At 48.0% G+C, this 24,396-nt stretch overlaps 1 protein-coding gene across 1 annotated transcript in view; it reads right to left on the reverse strand.

Annotated features, from left to right (window-relative positions):
• Positions 1–1,743: 1,743 nt before the first annotated feature.
• The window catches only part of LOC139596205 (hydrocephalus-inducing protein homolog), a 34,496-nt gene continuing 11,843 nt past the window's right edge, over positions 1,744–24,396 (reverse strand). Inside the window, exons 14-29 of the mRNA XM_071440257.1 lie at positions 23,731–23,966; positions 22,898–22,998; positions 20,934–21,069; positions 20,329–20,490; positions 17,973–18,125; positions 15,889–16,127; positions 15,287–15,542; positions 14,159–14,302; positions 13,848–13,991; positions 13,046–13,359; positions 12,587–12,860; positions 11,451–11,549; positions 10,573–10,782; positions 9,236–9,373; positions 8,757–8,934; positions 1,744–8,279 (exon numbers count right to left, since the gene is read on the reverse strand). Of these exons, the coding sequence (XP_071296358.1) occupies positions 8,167–8,279; positions 8,757–8,934; positions 9,236–9,373; positions 10,573–10,782; positions 11,451–11,549; positions 12,587–12,860; positions 13,046–13,359; positions 13,848–13,991; positions 14,159–14,302; positions 15,287–15,542; positions 15,889–16,127; positions 17,973–18,125; positions 20,329–20,490; positions 20,934–21,069; positions 22,898–22,998; positions 23,731–23,966 (2,897 nt within the window). The 3' untranslated portion in view covers positions 1,744–8,166. The remainder of the gene's footprint in view (positions 8,280–8,756; positions 8,935–9,235; positions 9,374–10,572; positions 10,783–11,450; positions 11,550–12,586; positions 12,861–13,045; positions 13,360–13,847; positions 13,992–14,158; positions 14,303–15,286; positions 15,543–15,888; positions 16,128–17,972; positions 18,126–20,328; positions 20,491–20,933; positions 21,070–22,897; positions 22,999–23,730; positions 23,967–24,396) is intronic.

The following is a 24,396-nucleotide window of genomic DNA, read 5'->3' on the forward strand; positions in this document are numbered from 1 at the left end:
GCTGCAGGACTCTTTGCACAAATGAACTGCAAACTGAGTTTTGGAACCCTGAACAAGATGTCTGAAGTAATTCTGAATAGCTCCCACTTCCATTGCTTAGAAGATCTGAGGAGCTGTTTATTTTCTGAGGGCATTTTGAACTTCTGATACTTCAGGAATTCAGAATACAAACAGTTTCCATATAAACCCTGAATTTCATTAGAGATTATTAGAAAAATTGAAAGGCCTTGCAATAGAGAAGTAATTGACCTGTTCTATTCAAATGAAGAACACTTCTGTACAGTTTAATAAAAAGCATCTGTCATAAAGATTATGTCCTACACATTGGGGGAATTCTGTCACCACAGACAACGCAGATTAATTGTAATAAACAGAAATTGCCACTAAAGCTCTCAGCTTATGCCATCTAATATTGGGTGAATAAATTTCATTTGCTAATATTATGAAACAGTAAGAGTATAATAAATCAAGCACCTAGGTCCTTTGAGAATTTTTGCATAATTTACCAAAACAAATTGATTTTAGCAGTAAAGCTACTAATTTACATGGGGAAGAATGGTTTTCCTAGTGTGATGAATTTAATTTCTATTTCCCTGTTTGCATGAATTCACTCAAGCAATTCATCACTGCTAGAATTAAACTACAGCCATGTTTTAGTTGGGCAGGCACATAACCTACACCTGGATGACAATAAAGTGTCTTTCAAAGGTAGGATGTGAAATTTAGTGAAAATCATTGGAAAGGCCACGCTACCTGTCAAAAATAAAACAATAAGATGCTGCACAGAAATAGAAAGTATTTGGAGAATTTTATCCATAGATTGGTTGTCAACTTTTCATTTCTGAGGTCTAAACCTTCTGATAATTGATAAGCTTTTGTCCTACAATGGGGTATTTTTTATAAGGAATAAAGGTGTAAAAGAGAGTTTGTAAAATGAGTAGGTTTAAATTAGGACAGAATGAACTTTCTCTTCTGATTTTTGAAATGAGTCATCCATCCAAACACTTACAACATGCACAACATGGGAATAAGTTATATTTTGCAGTCAGTTCAAGTTGGTTCATCTTGGGACTGAGAAATGAAATAATACTACTGGCAACCCAAGTGTGGAAGGAATGAATTTGCAGCTTTATGTCCACAGTCCAGCACAAAATAATCCAGTGGCTGCTGGAAACCCAGAGTGGGTGAGTTTGTAGGTATGGAAAGCAGAGCAAGGCTGTGTTTCCATGCCTGCTCTATTTGAACAGTGCAGCTCCCAGGCAGGAGGCTCCTGTTGGTCAGGATTGAGTCAGATTTGTGCAAGGATTCCATCCTTCCAACAGGGCAGGGCAGGGCAAAAACTGCCCAGAGTTGTTCCTTGCTCAGTCAAGAAAGCCTTGAAATACTGACATGCCTTATTTTTCAGATATCAAAGCAAACTGCAAGCTGCAGGAATCCAGGACAGAAAGCACAGTAGCTAAAATTGGCCCTTTCCCCCATCACAGGCAGCATCAGATCCAGTGCTCAGCAACAAACACAGCCAGAGGAAACTAAACAGTAAAGGATGTTCCCCTTTCTGCCTGGTGAGCTGAAGGCAGCTGGTTATATTTTAAGGCATAGTAGTAGAGATTGGATTGTGCCTGTAGATATTTCAGGAATAACATAATACAAAAGGAAAAGATCCAGATTCTTACAGGAATGGACACAGTGATCAGACTGGCTACTTTCCAGCTTTTCACCTCCCTCCATCCTTAGGATGAGAAGCAGAACCCTTCATTGTCATGATCCAGATGTGGTTTATCAGGCCTCTGACCTCTCTATTTATTAATGTATTATTTTTATATATATCATAATATAATAACATGATGCCCATGTTCAATTACAATGATGCAAAGCTTGTTCACTAGGTAATGACACAAGGTGTTTGAAAAGCTGTCACTTACTCTATTTAGCACACACATAATATGGAAATTAATTTCACAGAAAGTAACTTGCTCCTCTGAAGGAGAAGGGCACTGCAGGTATTTATAGACTATTTGATTAGTTCCTTTCAGCAGCATCAAATAGTATGATGCTGGAGCAGTCTGTATTTACTTAATACTGAACCTATAAAGAACCCATCATTTACATATTCTCCTCAAAAGCACCAGCTGCACATTCTTAAATAAAGTCATAAATGGCACTGACAAGACTTCATCCTTTAAATGAAAAAAAAGACACTCTGTGGTACAGACTGTGCCTGTACTTCACTCTCCAGACTTTATATGCTCAGAACTCTATAAATGATCTCAACTGGAATAAGAGAAGGCAAGTTGAAACTTCACATGAAAATGAAATTGTTTGCTTGTGGAGTCTATGTACATTCAACAACATTTTCTTTCCATATGTTATGGATAATTATTCCAAATATAAGAGTTAATATGTAAAAGAAAACATTAAAGACAGAGTAATTTTTACCTCCAACCATCACTTCTCCTTCACCCTTGCAAGATTCACACCTGTGCACTGCAGGCATTGCTTGTAATTTAATGCTTAATGGGAAATTGTCCTTTGTGTAAGTTTTAGTAGTGCCAACAGCAAGCTGGAGGGGTTCCCTTCTTTTTTTGAGTGTGTCCCTGTTTCCCATGTAACTGGATGGGAATTCTTTCTGGGGTCAGCATTTTGTTCTTTGCTTGTGGCAACAGAGTCCTGGAGCTCCTGGATGCTTTTATAGCACACAAAAAATGATTCTTATTTAGACACATTGTTAAGTCTGCTGAGAATATTCGTCATATTTCTCAAACAACTCATTCCAACTCCTTTCCTTCTTTATATTTTTATTTCCTTGGTTTTCCTGATAACCAGTTAGAGATGCTACTGTGTCACTGTCAGATTTTCCCCCTCCCCTTTTCTTTTTCCTTTTTTATTTTTTCTTTTTCTTTTTCTTTTATTTTTATTTTTTCTTTTCATTCTAACTTGTAAGATTATGTCCTGCTTGCTCTATGGAACCTTCCAACATACAGAATGTTTCTGCTACACTTCCATGGCTATTTCAAATATCCCAAGCCCTTCTACAAAAGGAGGCAGTAATGTCCTGAACACAGTGTAATGCTTCCATTGTACATTAGACTAGTTCCTGTATTTTCTTAATAAAAATATAAAAATAAAAAAGAGAGGTAGAGGGAAGGGACAGGAGCAAGGATGGAGAAATTATTTTGTTAAGGAAGCTCAACAAAACCTCAAGAGCTTTCTAGAATGAATCCTTTTAAACCCAGCCTTTTATGTCCTTGATAATGCAGGGTGCATCTTCCCTTTAATAATTCCTCCCATGAGGTGATTTGCAATTACATCATCTGTGCCATGGAGCCCTATAGCAAGCAAAACACCCCAAAACAGAAGTTCTTTATCAAGAAATTGAGCTTTCCTTTGACTAGAAAAGCAAGTCTGTAGCCATTAGTCTAACACATCAAGTCTTGCAAAGACTCAGCAGAACAGGGCCACAAAACTCTAAACTTTCTGTACAGTGTCTTGTTTGACAGCTCCATGGACTTAGAAAGCTTTGGGGATGTGGGTTGTATTTTTTAAATTTAATTTTAAATGTTCACTGCAGAAGAAAGGTGGACCTGTGAGAATAAATAATTTCCTGCACAGCAGTTCCTACCCCATCATGGTATATCAAGCACACATTGCCAATAAAGACTGCTTGAATCATACACAAAAACGTTGGAAAATGCTCAAGACTGAAGTAAAATTTTCTAAATCACGAACTGTTAACACTCATGCTCTCTGCTACACGTTGAATGCCTGCTAAATGGGTGCTTTATTGCCACAGCTTTCATCACCAGCTCCTGCAGTAATCCTTCTGTTCAATGATCCTGATTTAAACATCGTTACAGTTAACAACTCCTGATATTTGACTTTCAGCGTTTTGGCATTCAGAAATCCTTAAATGAAACAGTTCCATCTTCTAAGTGACAATAATAGTTCTCATTATACCAACCTGCAGGATTTCCATTCTGCTACATTTTGATATATTATAGCACTGCTTGTCTATGATCATTAGCATTGTATTAAAAATATACTTAATCTTTGTCATAAAGCTCATCAAATATTGATTTTTTTGTTTGGAAATAGAACTTTCTTCTTGGGAATTACTCTTCCTCTACCCATGCTGAACATGGGCTCGAGTTTAGCTTCAATCCAAGGATCTGACTGAATTGTGGTGCTATTGCAAGTGTGTACAACAATGCATTAAAACTGCAAGTTGTTAGACTAATTCATTGATATTACTCATTAATCTCTGTATTATTAGATAAAAAATAATTAAAACAGAAAAGACTTGGGTAAAGTGGTGGTCTTGAAGCCTGTCAAAGCATCTACAATTTTCCGTTTTCATGATTTTATAGTGAAAAGGGGAGGAGAGGAAAAATTCAAAACAATTTTCTACTCAGTTACCAGGAAAGGAGACCACATGCTGTTTTCTGTGTAATTGCAGCATCTGTTTGTCTGTCCAGCAGTTCAGCTGAATTTGACAAATGGGCAATGGTCTCACAGAAAATAATCTACCATGAATGCTGTGAAAACATGGAGCTACACTCTTCCCAACAGATACTGTTCCATTTGTTCTTTTCTACCTCTTGCTGATTAATAGATAGGGAATAGAAATGAATAAGAGTACTAAGAAACAGCTGGAGAGGAAAATAAAGAGCAGAATTCTGAAGATGAAAATTAACAAGGGGATGGAAGAAGCAGGGAGAAAGAATCAACAGCTTTTTCTTTTAATGGGTGACTATTTGAATCACAGAATCACTAGTTTGGAAGAGACCTTCAAGATCATCAGGTCTATCAAACCATGGTGAGGAAATTTTCCAAGCACAGGCATAGGATAAATGATAACAGAAGTACAGAATGTCTTTGATACAAATTCTTCCTTTTTGTAGAAAAACCAAAAAGAGTGCCCAGGCCTTGGCAGGGGCTGCCCAGGGAGCTTGGCAGTGCCCATCCCTGCAGGTGTCCCAGGAAGGGCTGGAGGTGGCACTCAGGGCTCTGGGCTGGGGACAAGGTGGCATCAGGCACAGCTGGGACTCCATGGGCTGGGAGGGATTTTCCATCCTCAGTGATCCTGGGATTCTGTGATAGCAGAGACTTCAGTGACCATGAGAAACTGATAAGGCCTTGGGAATTCCATGGACTGAATCCCATGGACTGAGTTCCATGGACTGAATCCCATGGACTGAGTTCCATGGACTGAGTTCCATGGAGTGAGTTCCATGCCCAGCTGCTATAGAGTAGGAAGGGCTCTCTAGGTGTGCATGTTTTGGGTTTCTCTAACACATCCAATCTGTGGGCCCCTGCACTGGGGCTGTCCCAGACCCTTGTGGTCTGTCCCAATTCTCATGGATCTCATTTATTTGCTTAAAAGGATCTTGGCAAAGCTTTTGTGCTGGCAGTTAAGCTCTAGAAGAGCCTCAAAGTGAGGAATATCATTAAATCCTTCTAGCTTCAAGTTTCTGGAGAGCTCTGTTCCCACTCCCTGTAACTCAGTGTAGCCAAGACTTCATTTAGAAGTTTTACAGACCTGGTGTGTGCCTCCAATTGGTCAGTAGCTTTTTTGCCAATTACTCTGTTGGTTAGAGAAAGGTATTAACTTGTCTATCAAATCTCTTTATTCTTAAATTGTTGACATATTTTCTTCACTGATTCTCATGGGATAGATCTAATGTTTATGCAGGTGTGGTTGTTATGTTAACAAACCATTCACACCAGGATTATATTCACATGGGAACTTGCAAAGTGCTAGCTGCACTTAGAAGAAGTGACAGGCCAGCCATGGATCTAACAGAGCAGGCCTGATTTTATGAGGCCTTTCTTTAATAATTTTTCTCCTTGACTGCAACACAGTGAATCAAAATGTTAGGAAAATTAATCCACAAACACCAGAGGTTTATGTTCAAAAAGGAGACAGAGGAGTCCTTTTTCTTTATTTGAATAGAGGGAGAGGCCATGGGGCATTCCCCTGGGGTCTCTCCAGTTTCTGGAGAACGCAGCCTCCCTTTTTATCCCAATTCCCAGCCACATTTCCCTTCTCTCTTTCCCCCTTGGCTGAGGTACTTGAGAGGTTCAGACTTCCTGATACACCTATACCTAAGATTTCCCTCTAAGGTATAACCCTCCCTTTTAATTTTTAATTCTTACAGAATTTAGGGGTTTTCCCTCCCTATTGTTTCTTTCATCTTTCAATGTCTAATTTCATTTATCAGCAAACCTAAAGTTAATTTGTAAAAGCAAATATCATTTTCCATTCATCAATCAGTGGAATCCTTCCCATTGTTTCTTCTATCTCCCAGTGCTGGTTTTATCTCCCAGCAGACCCACAGCTTCTTTGTAAAGACAAATCCACTATTCCTCTCAAAATCAATTACCATGATAGCACAATCTGGCAAGTATGTGATCACAGCTAGAAATCCCCATTCCTTGGCACAACTGGCATGTGGGCAGTGAGTTGGGAGCCAGAGAGCTGCAAAAATGGGTGCTGGTGGGGATGCTCCTCTTGATAACCTCAGCAGCAAAGTGGCACAAGTTGGAGCAGTGATTTTCACTTTAGAACACCTTTGCCTTTGGGAGTGCACCTCACAGAGGCTGCTCCTCTGGAGTTGGAAATCCCATTATGGATGGGAAAGCATCCAGAAGGTCAAGGAAGAGCATCAGGCCGAGCCCTGCAGGGCTCCCTTGCATCTGGCAAGGAGCAAGTGCTGAAAGGCTCCTGCCCCCCTCCTCCTGTGTCACTTGAGCTCCTTGCATGCCCCAGCAGCTTCCTGGTGCCTCTGGCTGCAGATCCAGCTGAGATCCACTCGTGTCCAGAGATAAAATCCTCACGTAGCTCCACAGGGGCTTTGTTGCTTTGTCCCTGTGAGTTCTGCAGTGCCAAAGTCTGTAAACCTGCAGGTTTCTGGCCAAAGCTGCTCATATTATATTAGACCTGCTTCTATTTTATACTGCATTGACAATATGTAGATACTGTATTAGCAGTCAGTTTAGTCATAATGAGCCACATAATCCGTGCCATACATCTCACACCTGACCAAGAGTGTTCTCTCTGAGCCTGCCACAATCCCCAGTGTTATCTGGGCCAAAGTACACCAAGGTGACGTGGTTGCTATCAGACTGTCATCCATGACCATCCTAAGGGTGTCCCTAGCTTCATGATGGGGGTTTAGAGCATTAGCTCTCCAATTCCAGTGGCAAGGGACATGGTGGGACTTCAAGCAGTGGTTAAGGGTGGCTCTAAAAGCTCCAGGTGCTTCCCACAGGTGGAAAGGATCCAGTTCTCTGTCCTGAAAAGCTTCATCTGGGAGAAGAGGAAGACTTTGCAGGATCTCATGGAGTTTGCACCATGCCTGGGCAGAGCCCAGCCTTCACAGATCTCTTCCCATAAGTCATTCCTTTCCCTGCCTTATTGGTAAACAAGGTGTGCCAATGCCAATCCTCGAGGTTCTTATGGCTCAGTAGGTTCTTCAAAGAGCTTCCCAGTTTCCCTTGGTCTTCTCAAGGTTTGTCTTCTGAAGAATATTTGGATGATTCAGTTTCTTTATCCTCAGCTGAAACCTCAAGGTTGGCAGTATCACTGGAGAAGAAACCACATCATTCCCATCATACAGGTACAGAAATTGCCTTTTTTTTTTAAATAGTATTTTTTTCCTCTTAACCTCTGTATTCCAGAAGAGGAGAGAAATGCCTTGTGGAATCATACACCAATAAAAAATGAGGGCTATCATGAATAAGGCCATTTGGAGATCACAAAGTTCACCAGTTCAGTTGCCCTTTCTGCCATTTACACAGCAAATGAAGAAGAGTTTGCTGGTGCTTGGTCCTTCACTGACTCTGGATATTCTGCTCACTTTCTAGGTATAAACACTTGAATACAAATATTTCTCCCAGTTACAAAAGAGAACACACCACGAGCTCTCCAAATTCAGCAAGTGGCCCAGAAATCTTGTAATCTGATTATGGCAGTACCTATCTGAGAGCTCCAAGTATGGAGGATGGGCTGGCCACAAGCAAAGGCAACTTTGGGAGGGAGCACAGCTGCTACTCCTCCAGTTTCCCAAGTGGGAATAACCCTCCCACCTCTTCCACCAGAGCCAGAATGCTGCTGGGGGAGCCCTCAGCTGAAGGGGCCCTGGGAGATGTTGGACACTAGCCTGTTGTTCAGCTCTGACAATCAGTGACTCCATCACCACAGATGGTGACAGATGATTCATCCTTTTCCTTTTCTTCTTCCTCTGGGTTTTTTTCTTCTTCTTGCACTATTTCCTCCTCTTCTGAAGGAAAAAATTATCCATAAATAGAAGACATGACCCATTGCCAATCCCATTGAAGCTGAGAGGTCCCACTTCCCCAACACTGGCCTGTCCCAGAACAATGGATGCTGCTGCTCCTCTCTGAATCCTCATGTTCATTCTCTCTCACAGGGGATCATGTCACCCCTGCAATGCCACACACATCCAACCCTGCCAAAAGCCCTGCCAGCCTCTCTCACACCTTTCCCAAGCTTTTCTGCCTGGCCATCATCCTTCCAGGCCTACAACAATGTGCTGGCAAGATCCTGGGAAAAGGATCCTGGGAAAAAGCCTAAATGGGCTCAACTGCTCAAAACTCAGGAAGCAACCACGGAGGCCAAAGTGTTGGTCTGGCAGCCCTGCAAGTTCCAGGCTTGAGGAGATGGGTGTGAGCTGCCTGATGTGTGATGGCAGGGGAGAACCAGGGGATCTTCCTGGGAGCCAACAGACAGTGCTCACCTTTCAGCATCCTGGGGCGGTACTTGGTAACCCCAGGGAAGGTCCCCTTTCCCTTCAGGATGATTTCTGCTGGTTCCAGGTGAGCCACATGGACCTGGAAAGTCTTGTGGAAGACTCCCAGCTTTCCTGGCAGATAATAGACTTTGAACACTTGCTTCAGGCCAGGTGGAAGGAAACCCTGCAGGGACAGGAGAGGAGGAAGGGACTGCATCAAAGCTTTGATGGGGGATGGCTCAGGGGACAGACAGGCTGAGAAGACAGGTTCTCATCCAGAAGAAACCATCAGACCACATCACTTTCCACCTTCCTTGTGCCCAAAAGCTCACACCTCCAACCCTGGGGTGCAGTGTGTGCTCCTGAGCTCTCGCAGGGCTGGGGCGTTTTCCCCCCATGTTTTTCCCTCTTTTCCCCCTTTTTTCCTTTAATTCTCTCCTGGGCTGCCTGGCACAGGGCCAGAGCCAATGTCTTGTGCTACTCACTGCATTGGGCACGACCACAGGCTCTCCAGGCAGAGGTTTTGCTGCAGTGCCAGTGGTGGAGCTTGGCACCACGTAGGTGAATTCCATAACCCCGGTGTTCTGCAGGGTCACCTGTGCTTTGAGGACTTTGTTAAACACCTGGAGAGAGGACAGAGGAGGGAGAAGTTACAGACACAGGCCTGATGCTGGCAACCTCCTTCCTCTTTCATGGCATTGACAGCACACAGCCACAATGCAACCACACAAATACAGAGAGATGGTAAAACCATGTAAAGGCCAGCAATAAATGAACCAGGGGACCAGGTCCTCTGCTCTCTGAGGGGTCACCAACAGCCAGGAGAAACAGAGGATGTGCCACACTGAGATGTGTGAGACGAAGCCAAAAGCTTATGAAGTTAAAGAATGGAAGCTGTTGGTTCTGCATGTTGCTGTTTGTGGTTTGGATTTGTTCAGGTTGGTTTGTTGGGTGTTGCTGTGAGCTGGCAGAGGGACGGGGTTGAAGACCTGACCAAAAGGAAGGAGGATGAGAGGGGAGGGGACAGAAAGGTTGGCATCAGAGAGAATGGAAGTTCCTGAGTACCCCTCCGAGGGGAAAGGGGCCAGGGACTGTCCCAAAGGGGATACAAAGATTGCCTTTTTGTTGGAGGGTGTGTTTGCTCCTCTCTGGGGCAGGGAGACACACGTCCAGCTCAGCTGAATGGTTACTAAGGAACAGTTTTTTGCTTTGACAACTTTGTCCCCATTGAATCGTATCTAAAAGTTTGTGCATTTCTGAGAGGCATTCCAGAAGAAAAGGCACCTGCATGCAAATATTGGCAAGAAACAGGTGACAAGAGAGGCACACAGGACAACACAGGCAGTGCCAGGAACTGGAAGTATCTGTGGACGTTAAAGTGAAAAGAAGTAAAGTGGGGATTATTCTGGGACATTGTTTTCAGCTACTGAAGTGACTGAAAGCCCAACTTCCTCCCTGGAGGATTTTGTGGATCAAGCAAGAGCATTTGACAAGAGCATCTCCTTGGAGCTCAAGCTTTAGGAGCAGATCAGTGGAGGGATATCTCAGGGACAGGCCCCTCTGGACATCTTCACTGGGAGCCTTGTGCTGCCAGGAGGCAGTGCCAGGTGCCTTGGAGAGGAGGGTGTCCTGTCCCTCAGCCAGGGGAAGGGAGGGGAGGGTGGGGATGGCCATTTCAAACCAGCTGGGCTGCTGGACGTGTCTCTCAAAGGTTGCATCCCAAGGCCCAGAGCCAGCAGAGGAGCTGAGAGGGGCAGAGAGCCTGGGATGGAGGTGGCCATGATGCCAGACAAGGAGCTGTGGCAGGAGCAGCCCGCGGTACCTGCAGCCCCCAGTCGATCTCCTCCACGTCCAGTTGGTAGCTGGGGCACGAGGCCTCCCCGGCCAGCACCACCTCGTAGGTGGGGCCTCCCTGCACGTGGCACAGCGCCCTGACACTGGCCACGATGTTGGCGTGCCCAAAGAAGGTGAAGGTGACCTGCTCGCTCTCGCCTGGCTGCAGCTCACCCCACAGGGGCCGGACATCAAACACCTGGAGGGAGAGGAGGGGACATCGAGATGCTGAGAGTGGAGATGGATGCAGAAGAGCAGCTGTGTCCTGAAATAGAGTCACAGCTGGAGGGGCCTATTCCCCAAACGCAGCCAGAATCATCCTAATCTCATCCTGTGTCCGTGCCACTGACCAGTGCAGGGACCATGGGGAAAATCTTCTCCCATAATCACTTTTCTATGAGTATACACTACGTTAAAGTCAACTGGAATGTCTCCTGGCAGCAAGAAATTCTCTCTGCTGCAGAACTTGTCTTTAGAAACACTTCTCACTGTCTTCAGAAAAACAGGAGACTTGGAGGTGGGAGCCCTTGGAGCTGGGGGAAGGCTCATCTGACTTCTGAGGCCTTTTTCCCTCTCTCTCACTTACATGCTGTTCCTTCAAGCTGCTACAGCCAGAGTTCCTACAAAAATGTCCCGAAAACCACCTGATGAGGTAAATGGGAGCAATGCCCTCCACAGGTGCTGCACAGCCCTACAAAACATCCCACATGGCCTCTCCAGTGACCGCTCGCTTCAGCAGAGCTTTGAGATGGACTGGGAGGGATGTGAGGCCCCTCTGTGAGCAGTGCTGAGGGCCACCAGTGGCACTGGGGCTACAGAACCACTTCCCACACTGGAAACATGGACATGAGACAAATTCCCACTTACCTCCTGCATTCCCAACTTGGGGTGCTCCATCTCTGAGAACCAACTCAGTCCCCTCATCCTCACCGGCCTCTGAGACGCCCCAGGAGTGGATGCCAGCCCCTGTTAAAAAGCACCACGGGCTGCAGTGAGCTGGCTGCTCTGAGCAAGATCACTCTGCTGCAGGCTGCACCTCCTCACCCACCAGGAGCAGCTGAAAAGGGGCCTGGGCACAAATCAAGGGTGAAAATGTCCAGGCCATCAGTTGAGTGTGGGTCCAAGCCCACCCACAGATGAGACCTGGGCTCCATCTGCACCTCCTACATCAAACTTGCCTGGGAACTGGGTGCCCCCAGCACTCAGGCAGGGAGGGTTGGAACTACATAATCTCTGAAAGTCCCTTCCAAGCCAAACCATTCCAGGATTCCAGGATGGCCACTTGAATTTCCCTGGTTTACGTGTGTGCATACATGGCAACAACCAGGAAATAAAGATGATTTTGTGCTTCTATTTGAAACCATTCAGCCACACTGTTCATATAGGGCTTTGTTTCTCCTGATTCAGAAAAACTGTGCAGTGTAGAAACAACTGGTATTTGTGTGTGAGCAGATACAACCCTTCTCCTTAAACCTAATGCCAACACTGGGCTTTTGAGAAACTCTTCTGCTTCCTTACATCTTTTTTTTAAACTGCATAATAGTAAGTGACTTTTTACTGCCCCATAATAAGTGACTTTGCAAAGTCTTGCTTTATAAAAGACACCTCTGGAGCTGTCACTGCAATACCAGCTTCTGGGTGAAGGCAGAGATGTGAGTGCTCTAGCTGGGTTTGGAAGGGGCTCCGTGGAGATCAGGAATCCTCTTCATGGATTGACACACATGGGAAGCTGGAAGCCTTCTCATCATGATGCAGATAAAGACCTCATTTTACATTGTAAAGAAAATAAGCCAAAAATCCCAAACTCAGCACAGGTCTGTAGGATCTGAACGAGCTTCACTGAGCAAAACTTTCCTATTTGTACCTCCCAGACACCCCATGTCCAACTGCCACTTTCAGGGCACAGGACAGAAGGGCAGCAAAAAGGGAGGTTGGCACGAGTATGATTTTTTGGTGGCAAGTTGGGGAGGCAAAGCAAGTGGTAGGTGCACAAGAAAATCCACCTCTGTTTCCAGGGAATGCTCTGCATCTGCTGGCTCCTGGTCAGAGTCCTCCTGAGCAGAATCCTCCTGAGAAGAGTCCTCTTGAGCAGGATCCTCCTGGGCAGGATCTTCCTGGGCAGGATCCTCCTCATCAGAATCCTCCAGGGCAGGATCCTGCGTTGTTTCCGGGGTTTCAGCCAGCTCTTCCACACTTTCAGTCCTGGAGTATCTCCATGGAAACACTCCCTTCTTCTTTGGTGACTGTGGCTTGAATTGAGGTGGTGAAGGCATGAACCTGGAAAATAACATAACTGTGATGGTGGACCTGCAGTGGGAGAGAGAGGTGCCTGCAAGAGCAGCTCCTCACTGCACTGCAGCCCCTGGCTGGGTGCCGGGGTGCTGAGCTCAGTAACAGCCACTCCAGAACCAGGCTGGAGCAGCTCCATGCTGGGAGCAGCACGGGGATGATGATGCTCATACCTTATGGTGTGCACCTTTCTGTCTGTCAGGAATGACCAGTGGTAGTTGACAGGTAGTGGGCTGCAGTTGGTCATCCCCATATGCAACACTTGTTCAGTGTCATTTATGATGCAGCCAAAGTCCACGGCCTTGGTCGGGAGGTGGAGATTTGGGAAGTAGACTTCCCCCCGAACACGGACCTTCTCCACATGAGGATGCTCCATGAAGCTCACCCTGAGAACCTTCTTTACCACCCAGCTGATCTTACTTTTCTTATAAGCTGGGTTAAACCGGATGTAGAGATGAAGTTCCTTCCCCACATCCACTCTCAAAGGCTGCAAGGAGATGAGCAGTAATTAATCACCTGTGGGATGATGTCCCAAGGTCTGGCAGCATGAAACAGTAAATGCTCCAAGTGACCCCAGCACGGGCTTCTCAGTTCATGGTTCATCTCTCTCCAGCAGGGCTCTGGCTGCAGGCACCACAGTCCAGTCCAGGATCCCTCAGGCTCCCGTTTCTGTGCTCAGCCCCAGTACAAGGGGGTGGCTGCTGGAGAGCTGGCATGGCTTTCCAGGAGACACCTTCCCTGCATGGCTTGCCTCCATCTGCTTTCCTGCTCCCCTCTCCTCATGTTTTAGAGCCAGCATGGATGTTACCAATTCAGATAAGATTTTGATTCCTTCAGCAGCTCTGCTGATTCAGCTCAGGCCAATCCACTGCTGACACTACAGTATAAACTTCTCAACTTGAGGACCTCCCAACAGAAGTGCACCACCACATCCCTCCTCCTCAAACCCCACTGAAGAAGCCCACAGAGGCTCACCTTGGCATTTGCAGGGAGGGGCTTCTGGTTCTCATTGCAGACCAGGAAGGGCTGCTCCAAGTGCAGCACAATGCTGAATGGCAGGGAGCTGGTGTTTTTTAATGTCAACAGCTGGTACTGCAGTGTCAGGGCATCACTGGGTTTCTACAGAAACAGGAGACAAGGGCAAACGACCTCAAGTGCCATAGACCTCCTTCCCCTTCCAATGCATGTCACATTTTTCCGCCCCAGAAGTGCATCTATTTCTATTTATTTCCAGCCAGTTTAAGAGTTACACCTTTAAATGCCAGGATGCAATCTGGTGACTTTACCTTTTCCACACGGAAAGCGATGGCTCTGGGGGACATTTGCACTCCAGGGCAAATGAAGTTGCAGATGACATCCACTTGCAGGATCTGTTTCTTTGTTATCTCTTTCCCCACCACAGCGTGACACAGCAGCCGCTCCTTCACCTCCTGCACACAAGAGTCCCTTGTCTCCCAGTGTGTGCTGGCAGGCCCAACACCCCACACTGCCTTGCCACCCACCCATGGGCCCCATTCCTGTCACTTGTTATTAGGGACTGTAGTTAGTCTCTGCTCTCCTCAGTAGCTCTCTTTTCTTTCTGTGCTGCCACCTATTTACTCTAACTATCTGTGCCCAGGGGTCCTGGAGCCAGGGAATGCATACCAGACTTAGCTGGCAGCTTCTCGGCAGAGTTTCATTGCCCTGGAAAGAAAGGTCCAGGTAGGAGAACACTCCCAGACTCTGCTAAAATCTCCCCCTCTGAGTTGCTCTCCAGGGGTGCTGCAAAACCTGGCTGCCCCTGGGACACCAGGGCTGGCTGAGACACTGGGGCAAGCAGTGATAGAAAAGTTGACCAAAGTCAAATTGTCAATTCTGATGATCCCTGGGAACAGTTTCCTGCCTGGATGGACATTGCACTGATCATTAGAGCTGGCACACTGTGTTTTCCCCTCCAGGACTCATAGCTAGAGCAGCCCTGTGCCCAAGTTTGTCTTCAGAGGAAAAGCAATGCTGCTCCCAGACACTCCTGCCATTCCCAGGGCTTTTCTTTTACTCCCTGGGTAAAGGGTTTTTCCCTCAGAAAAAGCACTTGACAGTAGTTTAATTCGCTTCCTGCCTGGGCTTCTAGTCTAAGTTCAACTTCTTTGCTCTTCCTTTCTCCCTCAGCACATGACACAGGTAAGCCCTGTTTGGCCAAAGGAGCAGTACTTCCTTCAGCCTGTATTTTGGGATCAGCAAGTTGGGTTTATGGTAGTTAGGGAAACACAAAAGAGCCGTAGCAACTGCTGGTGGCCAGCAAGGAAAGCAACTGGCCTTGAAACAGCTTCTTGAAGTCACTTGCTCCTTTTGCCAGGCCACTGTCAAGGGGCTGCAGAAGAAGCTGCAGGGGGGGGATCTGGTGGGGAAGGCTCAGCCCTGGGCAGGGGCCTCACCTGGACAGTGCTGGAGCAGCCTTCCAGCACCATGTCCACAGTCTGGCCCGGCCTCAGGTCCACCTGCACTGGCCGCACCTTGAACACGGGGCTGCCAGGCCTGGGGATGGGGGCAGCCCCTCGGCCCTTGGTGGCAGCGGGGGCAGGGGCCCGGGAGCCGCGGCGGAAGGTGCGGAACCCTTCTGTGCTCCAGTACAGCCGCTGCGTGCGGCGGCCTCTGTTGGTCAGCTGGAAGTGGTAAAAGCAGGGACTGAAGCTACAAGAGAAGAGAGATGGAAAATGTCATGGCAGCTGTTATCTCCCTGGCATCACTCAGCTTCAGCTTCACCCTGATGGCATTCCCTGACTGCAATAAAACCTCCACCCAAAAGGCTGCCCAGGCTCAAAGCTTCAGCCCTGCCAGGTCTTCCAGCTTTTCCATTTCTGTGGCTTTTCAGGATATCTAGCAACTCTCGGATGACATATTTCTAAATGAATTCCTGTGGCTTCATGGAAACAGAGCTAGGACCTTGAGTACTGAAGAAGATCTAGCCTGAAGGGCTATGGAAAAATTGTTCCTTGCTGAACACACAGGAGATGTGGAAGTTTCTAGAGTCTCCTACCTGAAGCAGGACTTCAAGTCGAGCTTCGGAACGAGAGGTTTGTCTGTGACAACTGTGGTGCCAATGCCCACAGCCTGGAGAGAGATGATGGTCACAGGGTTGTTCTGAATGAACACCTTCACCTTCTCCTGGAATTTCACTGTGTCATTCAGGTTTGCTATGACAGCCACAGACACCTCAGAATTAGGGGGGACCACTCCTTTGCTGGGCTCAACCCTCCAGCAGGAACGTTTCCCAGCCTGTAGGACAAGACAAACACAAAGTTAGATGGAAGCCATGGACCCCACTCTGCTGTGAGGTGCAGGAAACAGGAAGGCTAAAGAGATGAGTATAAAAACCATAAAGGTTTAATTTCCCTAAATGTAAGCTATGGTGTCCAGCACAGCAACTCCCCAAGAGCTTATACAACCTGTATTTTACCTTCCTTTAACACACTCAGGTCATTAGCCCTGTTTTGCTCAACCCAAGGGATGCTCCTCCTCAGGAGAAGGTAATTCCCCCTGCTGGCTCTCTTTGGAGTGCTTGCCAAGGGAAGCTGTTTACTCCCTGCTGGCTTCCTGGCAGCAGAGCTGCGTGTGCACAAAGGCTCACAGCCAGAGGAAGGCAGGACTGCTCAAATCCCAGCCCAGCAGCCGCACAGCTGGAGGACACTGCTGAGAGCCTGCAGAATAACTCTGCAAAGCCAGCTGAGCAAAATCCCAAATCTCCTTTCCCAAGGGGCCACCAGTGCTTCTCAACACCCCCTAAAGGACTGAAGCCCTCACTCCCCACCAATCTTCAGCTGTAGAGAGGTGCCCCAGTGCCCTCTGCCTAAAGAAAAGTCACCTCCAAATGCTTATAGCAGAGCAGGAAAGCAGGAAGCAGAAAGAAAACTGGACAACATGTGCTCTGTGGGCATGGCCCACTCTTCCCAAGAACTCTTGTCATCTGCTTTCTCATGGACTTCACAGAATGGCCAAGAGAGCTGGAGGCTGCCCAAAGGAGGGAGGAAAGGCCTTGCACCAGCACAGCTGTGCAGACACAGCTCTGCAGGTCTGGCCCTGGCAGGAGCACATGAAACCCAACCTTTACACACCATGAGCACCCAGCCAAGGGGCATTGCTCCCTGCAGAGGCTGAAAGCAGAACTCCATTGTGGAGTCAGGGAAAGCTGCCCTGCCAATCCTCCACTTTTGGATAACGTTTATCTCCCAAACAGCTGGAAAAGCAGCAAGAGGAAAAGTCACACCCCTCCTCCAGGCCCAAGAGGCTGAGCCTGGACTCTCACACAACACCTGATGATTTATCCACAAACACAAACAAGTCCACAGTGTCAGGGCTGGCTTTAACCAGATCCAGAAGTTGAACCCACCCAATATACAGAAGATCAAATGTCTTTTCAAAGCTTTTTTCAAGCCTTTCACAGATGCCCCCTCCAGCAGGGAGCACATCCCACTCAGACCCAAGCCACGTACCCTTCCTGGCTGCTCCTCCTGCCAGAGGAGCAGCTCCAGCCCTGTGGCCTGTCCCCCTCTGTAAGCTCCAGGAATGCAACAACCTTCCTCTGCAGGTGATCTCCAGAGCCATTCTGCAATGCTACAGAGACCACAGGCTCTGGGGCTGCACAACCCTCACAGGTGCATTTGCTTGCAACAGCACTACTGGTCTGACCCACAGGAGTTGTGAAACTTGCCTCCCCATGAGCAGCTTGAGAGCAGATCTCACACCCTGGTTTCTGCCATTAACACAAGTTTGGCACAAAGCAAATGCAGATGGAATGGAGTCCATGGGGAAATCCATGCCCTCTTAGGAGCAAAGGGCCACAGGTTTCTCTTGTTCTGAAAGCTCCAAAAACATGACTTGCACAGTTAAGTATCTTCCACAAAATAAAGAGAGAACTTGAAAACATGATCCAAACTCATTTCTGCTCCAGCCTCTCTGCAAACTATTTCACAGAGGCGTGCCTGAGATCCTGGCTCCTCTTGCTTGCACTTGGATGGAATATCTTGCTTCCACTCACACAGAACAATACAGAAATGTTGCATCCAAAAAACAAGTCAAGGGCTGCTAGTAAGCAGCACTTTTCCCAGCCCCACAGACACTTACCATCTCCACCTGGAAGGTTGCAGGAATCTCACACTGATTGGCAAGGTGGAGAGTTTTGGAACGATCTTCTAGGACTGGGATAGAGCCGAAGTTTATCTCCCTGGGATGGACATAGACAACGGGGCCCTGGCAAACGCACTCCAGGCGGATCTCCTGTTCCAGGAAGAAGGTAGGAAAGGTCAAAAAAAAGACACAACAAAGGCAGTTTTAAAAGCACAGCCAGCTCTAAGAGCATTCCTAGACTGGGGATAATGATGGCCCTTTGAAGCTGTCGGTGGTGCAGACTGAAACAGAAGGCCTGGAGTAAGTGTGGGGTCTGCAGTGATCCCACCTGAAAGCCACAAGCTCCCATTATCAGAGGACAGAGCCCTGCTGTTTGCCATGCTTGCTTCTTCACACCTCTTCCACATGGCTCTTGCCTTTACCTGCTGCCTGCTTCATTCACTGCTCCACCTTGGCCCAAAGCACCCTCCCACCTTTCACTGCTGCACAGCCATCCTTGAACACCGAGTTCTTTACAATTCAAAAAGCTACACTGGTGAAAGCAGCATGAGTCAGAAGCAAGGCAGGCTCTTCAGAGTCAAGATGAGGCAAGTTAGCTGCCTTCAATTTGTGCTTATGTGTAATCTTCATATATAGGAGTAAGGGGCATTAATTAGTAATTGCATCATTCAAGCAATATTTCTTCCTTAAAAAAAAGGCTGAACTGACTTAATAGTCTGAAACTCAAAAGGATTGTTCTTGCAGAGCTGGCACAGATGGTGGGAGAAGGAACATGGATCCCTTTGCTAAACTACCTGCTCACACCAGTGGAAACCAGGACAATTTATTCAATCTTGTTGGATTTCACTGGTCCTAAATACCCCAACTCTTACACAGGACTTGAATGCATAAAACTCACAACACCAATAAGATTCACTGGAGGGCTTGGAGTATGATTTAACCACAGAAGAAACCAGCCTCTAAGATGTAAAACCTTTTGCAATGTCTGACTTGAGGGAATGGCATTGACAACTGCCAGAATTACCTTAGTCAGAAGGAGCAGCATCCAGAAATGCACATCCCTTCGGGACATACATGACTGTGCAAAGAAGAGCCAGAAACTATGTACCAGGGCTGGTACCTCAAGAATAAGGAATAAAGCCCTGCATGATGAGGGATCTTTTATTCCTCTGGGAGAAGGCAGGCCCAGAGGGCTGCAGCCTGGCTGATGCTGCTGCCCAAGGCTCCCTGGAGGAAGCTGCAGGGAGGAGCTGTGCCTCACCAGCTGGCTTCACTTCTAGGTGACAGTGGGACAGAAGCAGCAGAGGCAGGGCAGAGCCCTTTGGAGAGGAGCAGAATAGCACCTGGAGGATGCCTGACCTGGCTTCAGTTAGGGTGTGACAATGGGACAGATCCTCACTGAGGAAAAGGCTTATAAAAACACACAAACCCTTCATCTACAGGATTCTTAAAAGGGACAAGAACAGCCCTGCTCAGCAGTGCCACGGGCAGTGTGACACACAGGAAGGAGAATAAGAGCAGACAGCAGCTTTGTCCTCAGTGTTACTGCTACACACACCCCCCACATCCTGCAGCACTGCTGCCTTTGGTGGGGTGCTCATGGCACAAACCAGACTATGGAGGGATGAGGAGCATCCGTGCCTGGCAGGCTGGGCCTGTATTTTGTAGCCACTCTTGCTGTTATGACATATGCCTCTTTAGGAGCTCTTTTAGAATCTTCTTTACAATCCTTGAAATCTTCTTCAGAATCTTCAGAGTCCTCTTTTAGGAGGCTTTAGTTCAGGAATTGCTTGCCTTATCCATTTCCAAACTTGGTGGAAAAAACAAGCAAAGCCTGTGCTGCAGATGCAAGTTGTGTGGATATTCATATGGTTTTGGCTGGGCTTTTGTTGAGGAGATATGCTGGGTATTTCTCAGACCTGAGGGACCTGGCTTTCAGAGAAGCCTCAGTCCAGCTCTGCACAAAACATTCCTTCAGTGTTTGCCTTAGCAAATGGTGCTGTAGCAGGATTCAGGGATGTCCCTGTGTGATGCTGAACAGTTGTAATGAAGCAGCACTTGTGTTCATCTGATAACACGGCAGAGAATGAGACCCAGGGACTGATCTGGGTTTCAGCCTGGGGGTGTTATCCCATCTCCCAGATTTGTAACTCTATGCTGGGTCAGGCACTGAGATTGCCACCTGTGAGACTCCCACTCTTCCTCTTTCCTAGGCATGAGCTGCTGCTTGTGCCCCCAGTCCCTTCTGTCCTTGTCCACCAGCCATAAATCACAAGTTCCTGGAAGAATCCCTGTGCAGTTTCCACCCCACTGGGATGAGCTGCTCAAGGCACACGCGTCCCCTTGCTCTCACCAGTGGGGATTCGCTCCCAAACACGGCCAGCTTAGCAGTGATCTTGCACTGTCCCAGCAACTGGGCCTCGAGTTCAATTGGGATCTCCACCGAGCTGTGAGCCTCGATAATGCCAGAGGGTGCAGGGCTGAAGTACCACAGAGCAGCCTCCTTCTTGTGTTCCTGGCAGGGACAGAATCAAAGGCATCTTCAGGACTGAGGAAACTTTAAACTCCTTAACCTCTACCACAAGAGCAACTCCCACATGCTTTTAAAAATTCTCAGGAGGAAGCAGGCAAAAAACAAGATGCAAGGTGTAGGTGCTGAGCATCACCAGGGGGTCCAAAAGTTGCTGCATCAGAAACACCCACCTGGGTGCTGACAGCCTCCTTGCATCAGATTTTCACTACCCTCTAAGCTCTCCCACTTGAAAGCAAGTCAAGGACTAGACTCTAAACATCTTCCTCAAGATGTTAAACTGCTTCCTAAAGTTTGTATTTAGGTTCTTGTTCTCAGAAAACCTTTAGCTTTGAATAGAAACCAGCAAGGTCTTATCCAAACCCATTTATTCCCCTAATAAGCCCCTCAGTAACATTTGAGGGGAGGAGATGGATGCAAGGCCAAACCTGAGTGAGAACACAGTAGGAGGCAGGAAAGTCGCTGTCATTCACCAGGGTCACCTTCTCATCATAACGGACCTTCAAGCAGCAGTGCCCCAGTTCCAGGACAGGGTTGAGCACTTGCAATGAAGGAACGATGCACCTGGGCAAAGAGATGACCCCAGGGCAATTAGAGACACTGGGAGCATGGAGAACTTTTGTCCTCCAGGAGCATGCAATGGAGCAGAAGATATTTGCAAATCTAACGGAGTAGAGTAGTAGAGTAGTCCTACAGCAGTCCAGAGCTGTCTTAGCAGTTTTTCCCCTTCTCTGCCCAAGGACACTTGCAAGGACTCCTGTAACAGTCCCAGTGGTCCATGAGCTCTGGGGGAGCCTTTCCAGTGAGGACCAGTGCCCACTGCAGCAGTGGCTCTCAACTGTCAGCGTCCGGCTGGCTCCAGCACTGCCAGCAGCACGAGGGGCCCTTCTCCCGAGAGCTGCCTTCGGGATAGCGCCTGAGGCAGTGCCCGGCTTGCGGCTGCAGGCACACCTTGGGCAGGACAAAGTCTGGTAAAGGCCGCAGCCAGCGGAAAGAAGAGGGCGGACTCCAACTGTGGCTTAATCCGGGCTTTAATGAACCCCGGAGGGACCGACAGGAGGAGACGGGGGGAGGGGGGGGGACAGCAAGTTTTAAGGGGTAGGGAGAACAAGGGAGGTGCCGGGCATTGGGCCAATGGGGGTGCAGTGGGGAGTGGGGTCCAAGGGATTGACACGTGGGCAGCACCAACGGGAAACATTCTGGGGAGGGGCCCCGGTCCCTCAGCCAACCATCGAACTCCCCTGCTGGAACATTCTAGCAGTAAGGGCGGGCAGTGAGAGTGATTGGCGGGGCACCGGGGAGGGGTCAGAAGACAAGATCCAAGGGTTTCCAGGGAAACCAGGGCGGAGTTTAGGGGATACATTGTTGGCTGGGGTGGAGCCAGGGAGACAGACAGCTCCAAAGGCGGGAAGGGAGAACTGGGGCAGAACCATTTTCAGACAGAAGGGGATTGGAACAAACCAACCTAATAACTTAACAAAACACACTGCAACAGCCCACCAAGGCTCAAGGAACACAAGACTCCAGTGTATCAGTGAAAATGACTCCCTTTTCTCCTCCAGCACTGTTGTCCTGCCTAAAAACTGAATCATCTCTTCCAGCAGTGGAGGGCACAAGGCCCACAGTGCAGGTGATCAACTTCTCCCAGTTCTTAGAGCTCCCTCAATTCTTTCCCCCATGGGTCTCTACACTGAGTGTCCCCATTTGTGCTTGCTTTACAGAACAGCAGCCCAGGCACTGCCTGGATGGCTCTGCCTGGGAGAGGGAACAGCACCAGGAACTGCATCCCTCTTGGCATTAAACTGACACCCACAGCAGCACAGCAGGATGGAATTCTGCTGCAGCAAGAACAACTTTGGGTCTCAACTCTGAGATCATGACTCAAAAGAGCCAGAGGGAAGCAGTGAAAGCTGAGCTGACCTGCCACATCAAGGACTACAGTCCTCTTTGTAAGATCTTTTGCTCTCCCCACTCCTGCCTGGAGCCTCTTCCCCACTGCACATGCAGTGCTGAAGTGAACCAGACCCCAGCTCTCAGCAGGCTGCTCCCTGTGTTCCAAACCAGTGCTGCAGGGTGGTCACAAGCAGCACAAGTTCACCACTTGCAGGAAGGACAGGCAAGCCTTTGGAAATTTGTTCCAGCTCAAGCACCAAACCCTAGGCCAACAGTTAATAATGTTATTCCTGCTCCCTTTAGAAAAAGGCCTGGGGCCATGGCTGGCTGTGAGCAGGGGGGTATCTCACTATGGGCTGCTTTCCTGGCACTGTTCTCATGTCTAGATGGGCAGATCCAGCTCATGAAGCAACACTTCTCCTTTGGAGCTGCAGCCAGGCAGCGTGCTGGTGCTGGATGCACGAGCAAAGACAAGCAGGTGCAGGAAAGGTGTTGGTACCTGGCTGTGAGGGGCAGTGCAAACGCCTTCTTGCCGACATCTTCCGCGTCCAGCACCAGCTCCAGCTTGTACTCCCCAACAGTGTTGGGACACAGGGTGACCTGGCAGAAAAGAAAAGAAGTGCAACAAATATTTGCTAACTCCCAAAATCTCATCACCCATGTGTGCTGGAACTCTTGCTCCATGGTAGACAAAGGGAGGATTTTGCTTTAATTTTCCTGCTGGTCCATAAGTAGAGCAACAGGCTTTGAGAGTAAAAAAAGCCCTCTGGCAATATCAGATTTGCTAAAGGGGCTAATTTTTCACTTGACTACAATGACAAAAATGCAGAAGAAGTCTGTTGTCTTGAATGGAACGAGTCCAGCCTTACAGCAGGAAGCTGAGGGCAGTGTGGCCCAGCACATGCTGGGCAGTTCATGGCTGCAGAGTATTTTCTGTCCCCACTGAAGATTCCTGCAGTGACTACAACTCATCTGCTGCCCCGGAGATGAGAAACAAGACCAGGAAGGAAAGAAAACTGCTTCCTCCAATGATATCTCTCTCTTTAACAGCAACTTTCTGTTTTCATCCTTCCTCTGCCCACTTTCAATCAAAGAAATCGCTCTCAAAACCACAAGAATGGCTTCAGGACTTGACCATATGGTATTGATCTCAGTGTAGGATTTTGGAAACAAACCAGTGCTCCTTGAGGAACATCCCGGGTAAGCCAGCTAGCAGAGGCCTCCCAGCAGTGCAGATCTCTCACTCCCAGGATGCTCAAAGCTGGCACCAGAGCTAAAGCCCTCCCACACTGCAGTGAAGCTTCAGCCCCAGCAGCTGGGCTCTTCCCATACCTTGATATCCTGGGATCCCAGGGCACGGACGGTCCCGCTGCAGGGACTTATGGTAAATTCCCTTGGCTTCCTCACAACTTGAGCTGGCCTCCTCCAAGCCTGGCTGCTGGGTTTGACTATCTGAGTAGAGCTGTCAATACTGGGCAGTCCCACGCCATCCCCAGGAACGTAGAGGAAGAAGCCCATGGGTGTTAGGGAGGTGTTAAACAGGCAACACTTCAAGGTGCGAGGAAAACCTAAGAAAATGACACAAATACCCATTTAGGCATCAATATCTCATGACTGCTGGTGTGAATATCCTGCTGGTAGGATAAAACTGGGCTTGGATTTTACTGCTTTGTGATCTGAACTACAGCTCATTGCAGTGGATCTATGGCTTGGCTGGCCAGCTATGTGTGGAGCAGACATCTCCCAGCCTGCTCACCAAGAGTCATTTAAACCCAGATGGGGAGGAAAAACCAACTGCAGGCACAGCCCAGGGCTTCTCCATGCCCGTCAACAGTGACTGCAGCAGGGAGGCAAGAGAGGCACAAAAAGGATGTCACAATCTCAAATGCCACTGAGGGAAGCACATGCAGACAACATTCAGCAGCACAGTTAAAAGAAACAAAGATAAAACAGCTGCCCCCAGCTGAAGAAACCTTAGGAATGAAATCAGATTAAGCA

Source organism: Agelaius tricolor, unplaced genomic scaffold (assembly GCF_023055355.1).
Source record: "Agelaius tricolor isolate 1412-34295 unplaced genomic scaffold, bAgeTri1.0.p SCAF_15, whole genome shotgun sequence".
NCBI classification, from domain to species: Eukaryota; Metazoa; Chordata; class Aves; order Passeriformes; family Icteridae; genus Agelaius; species Agelaius tricolor.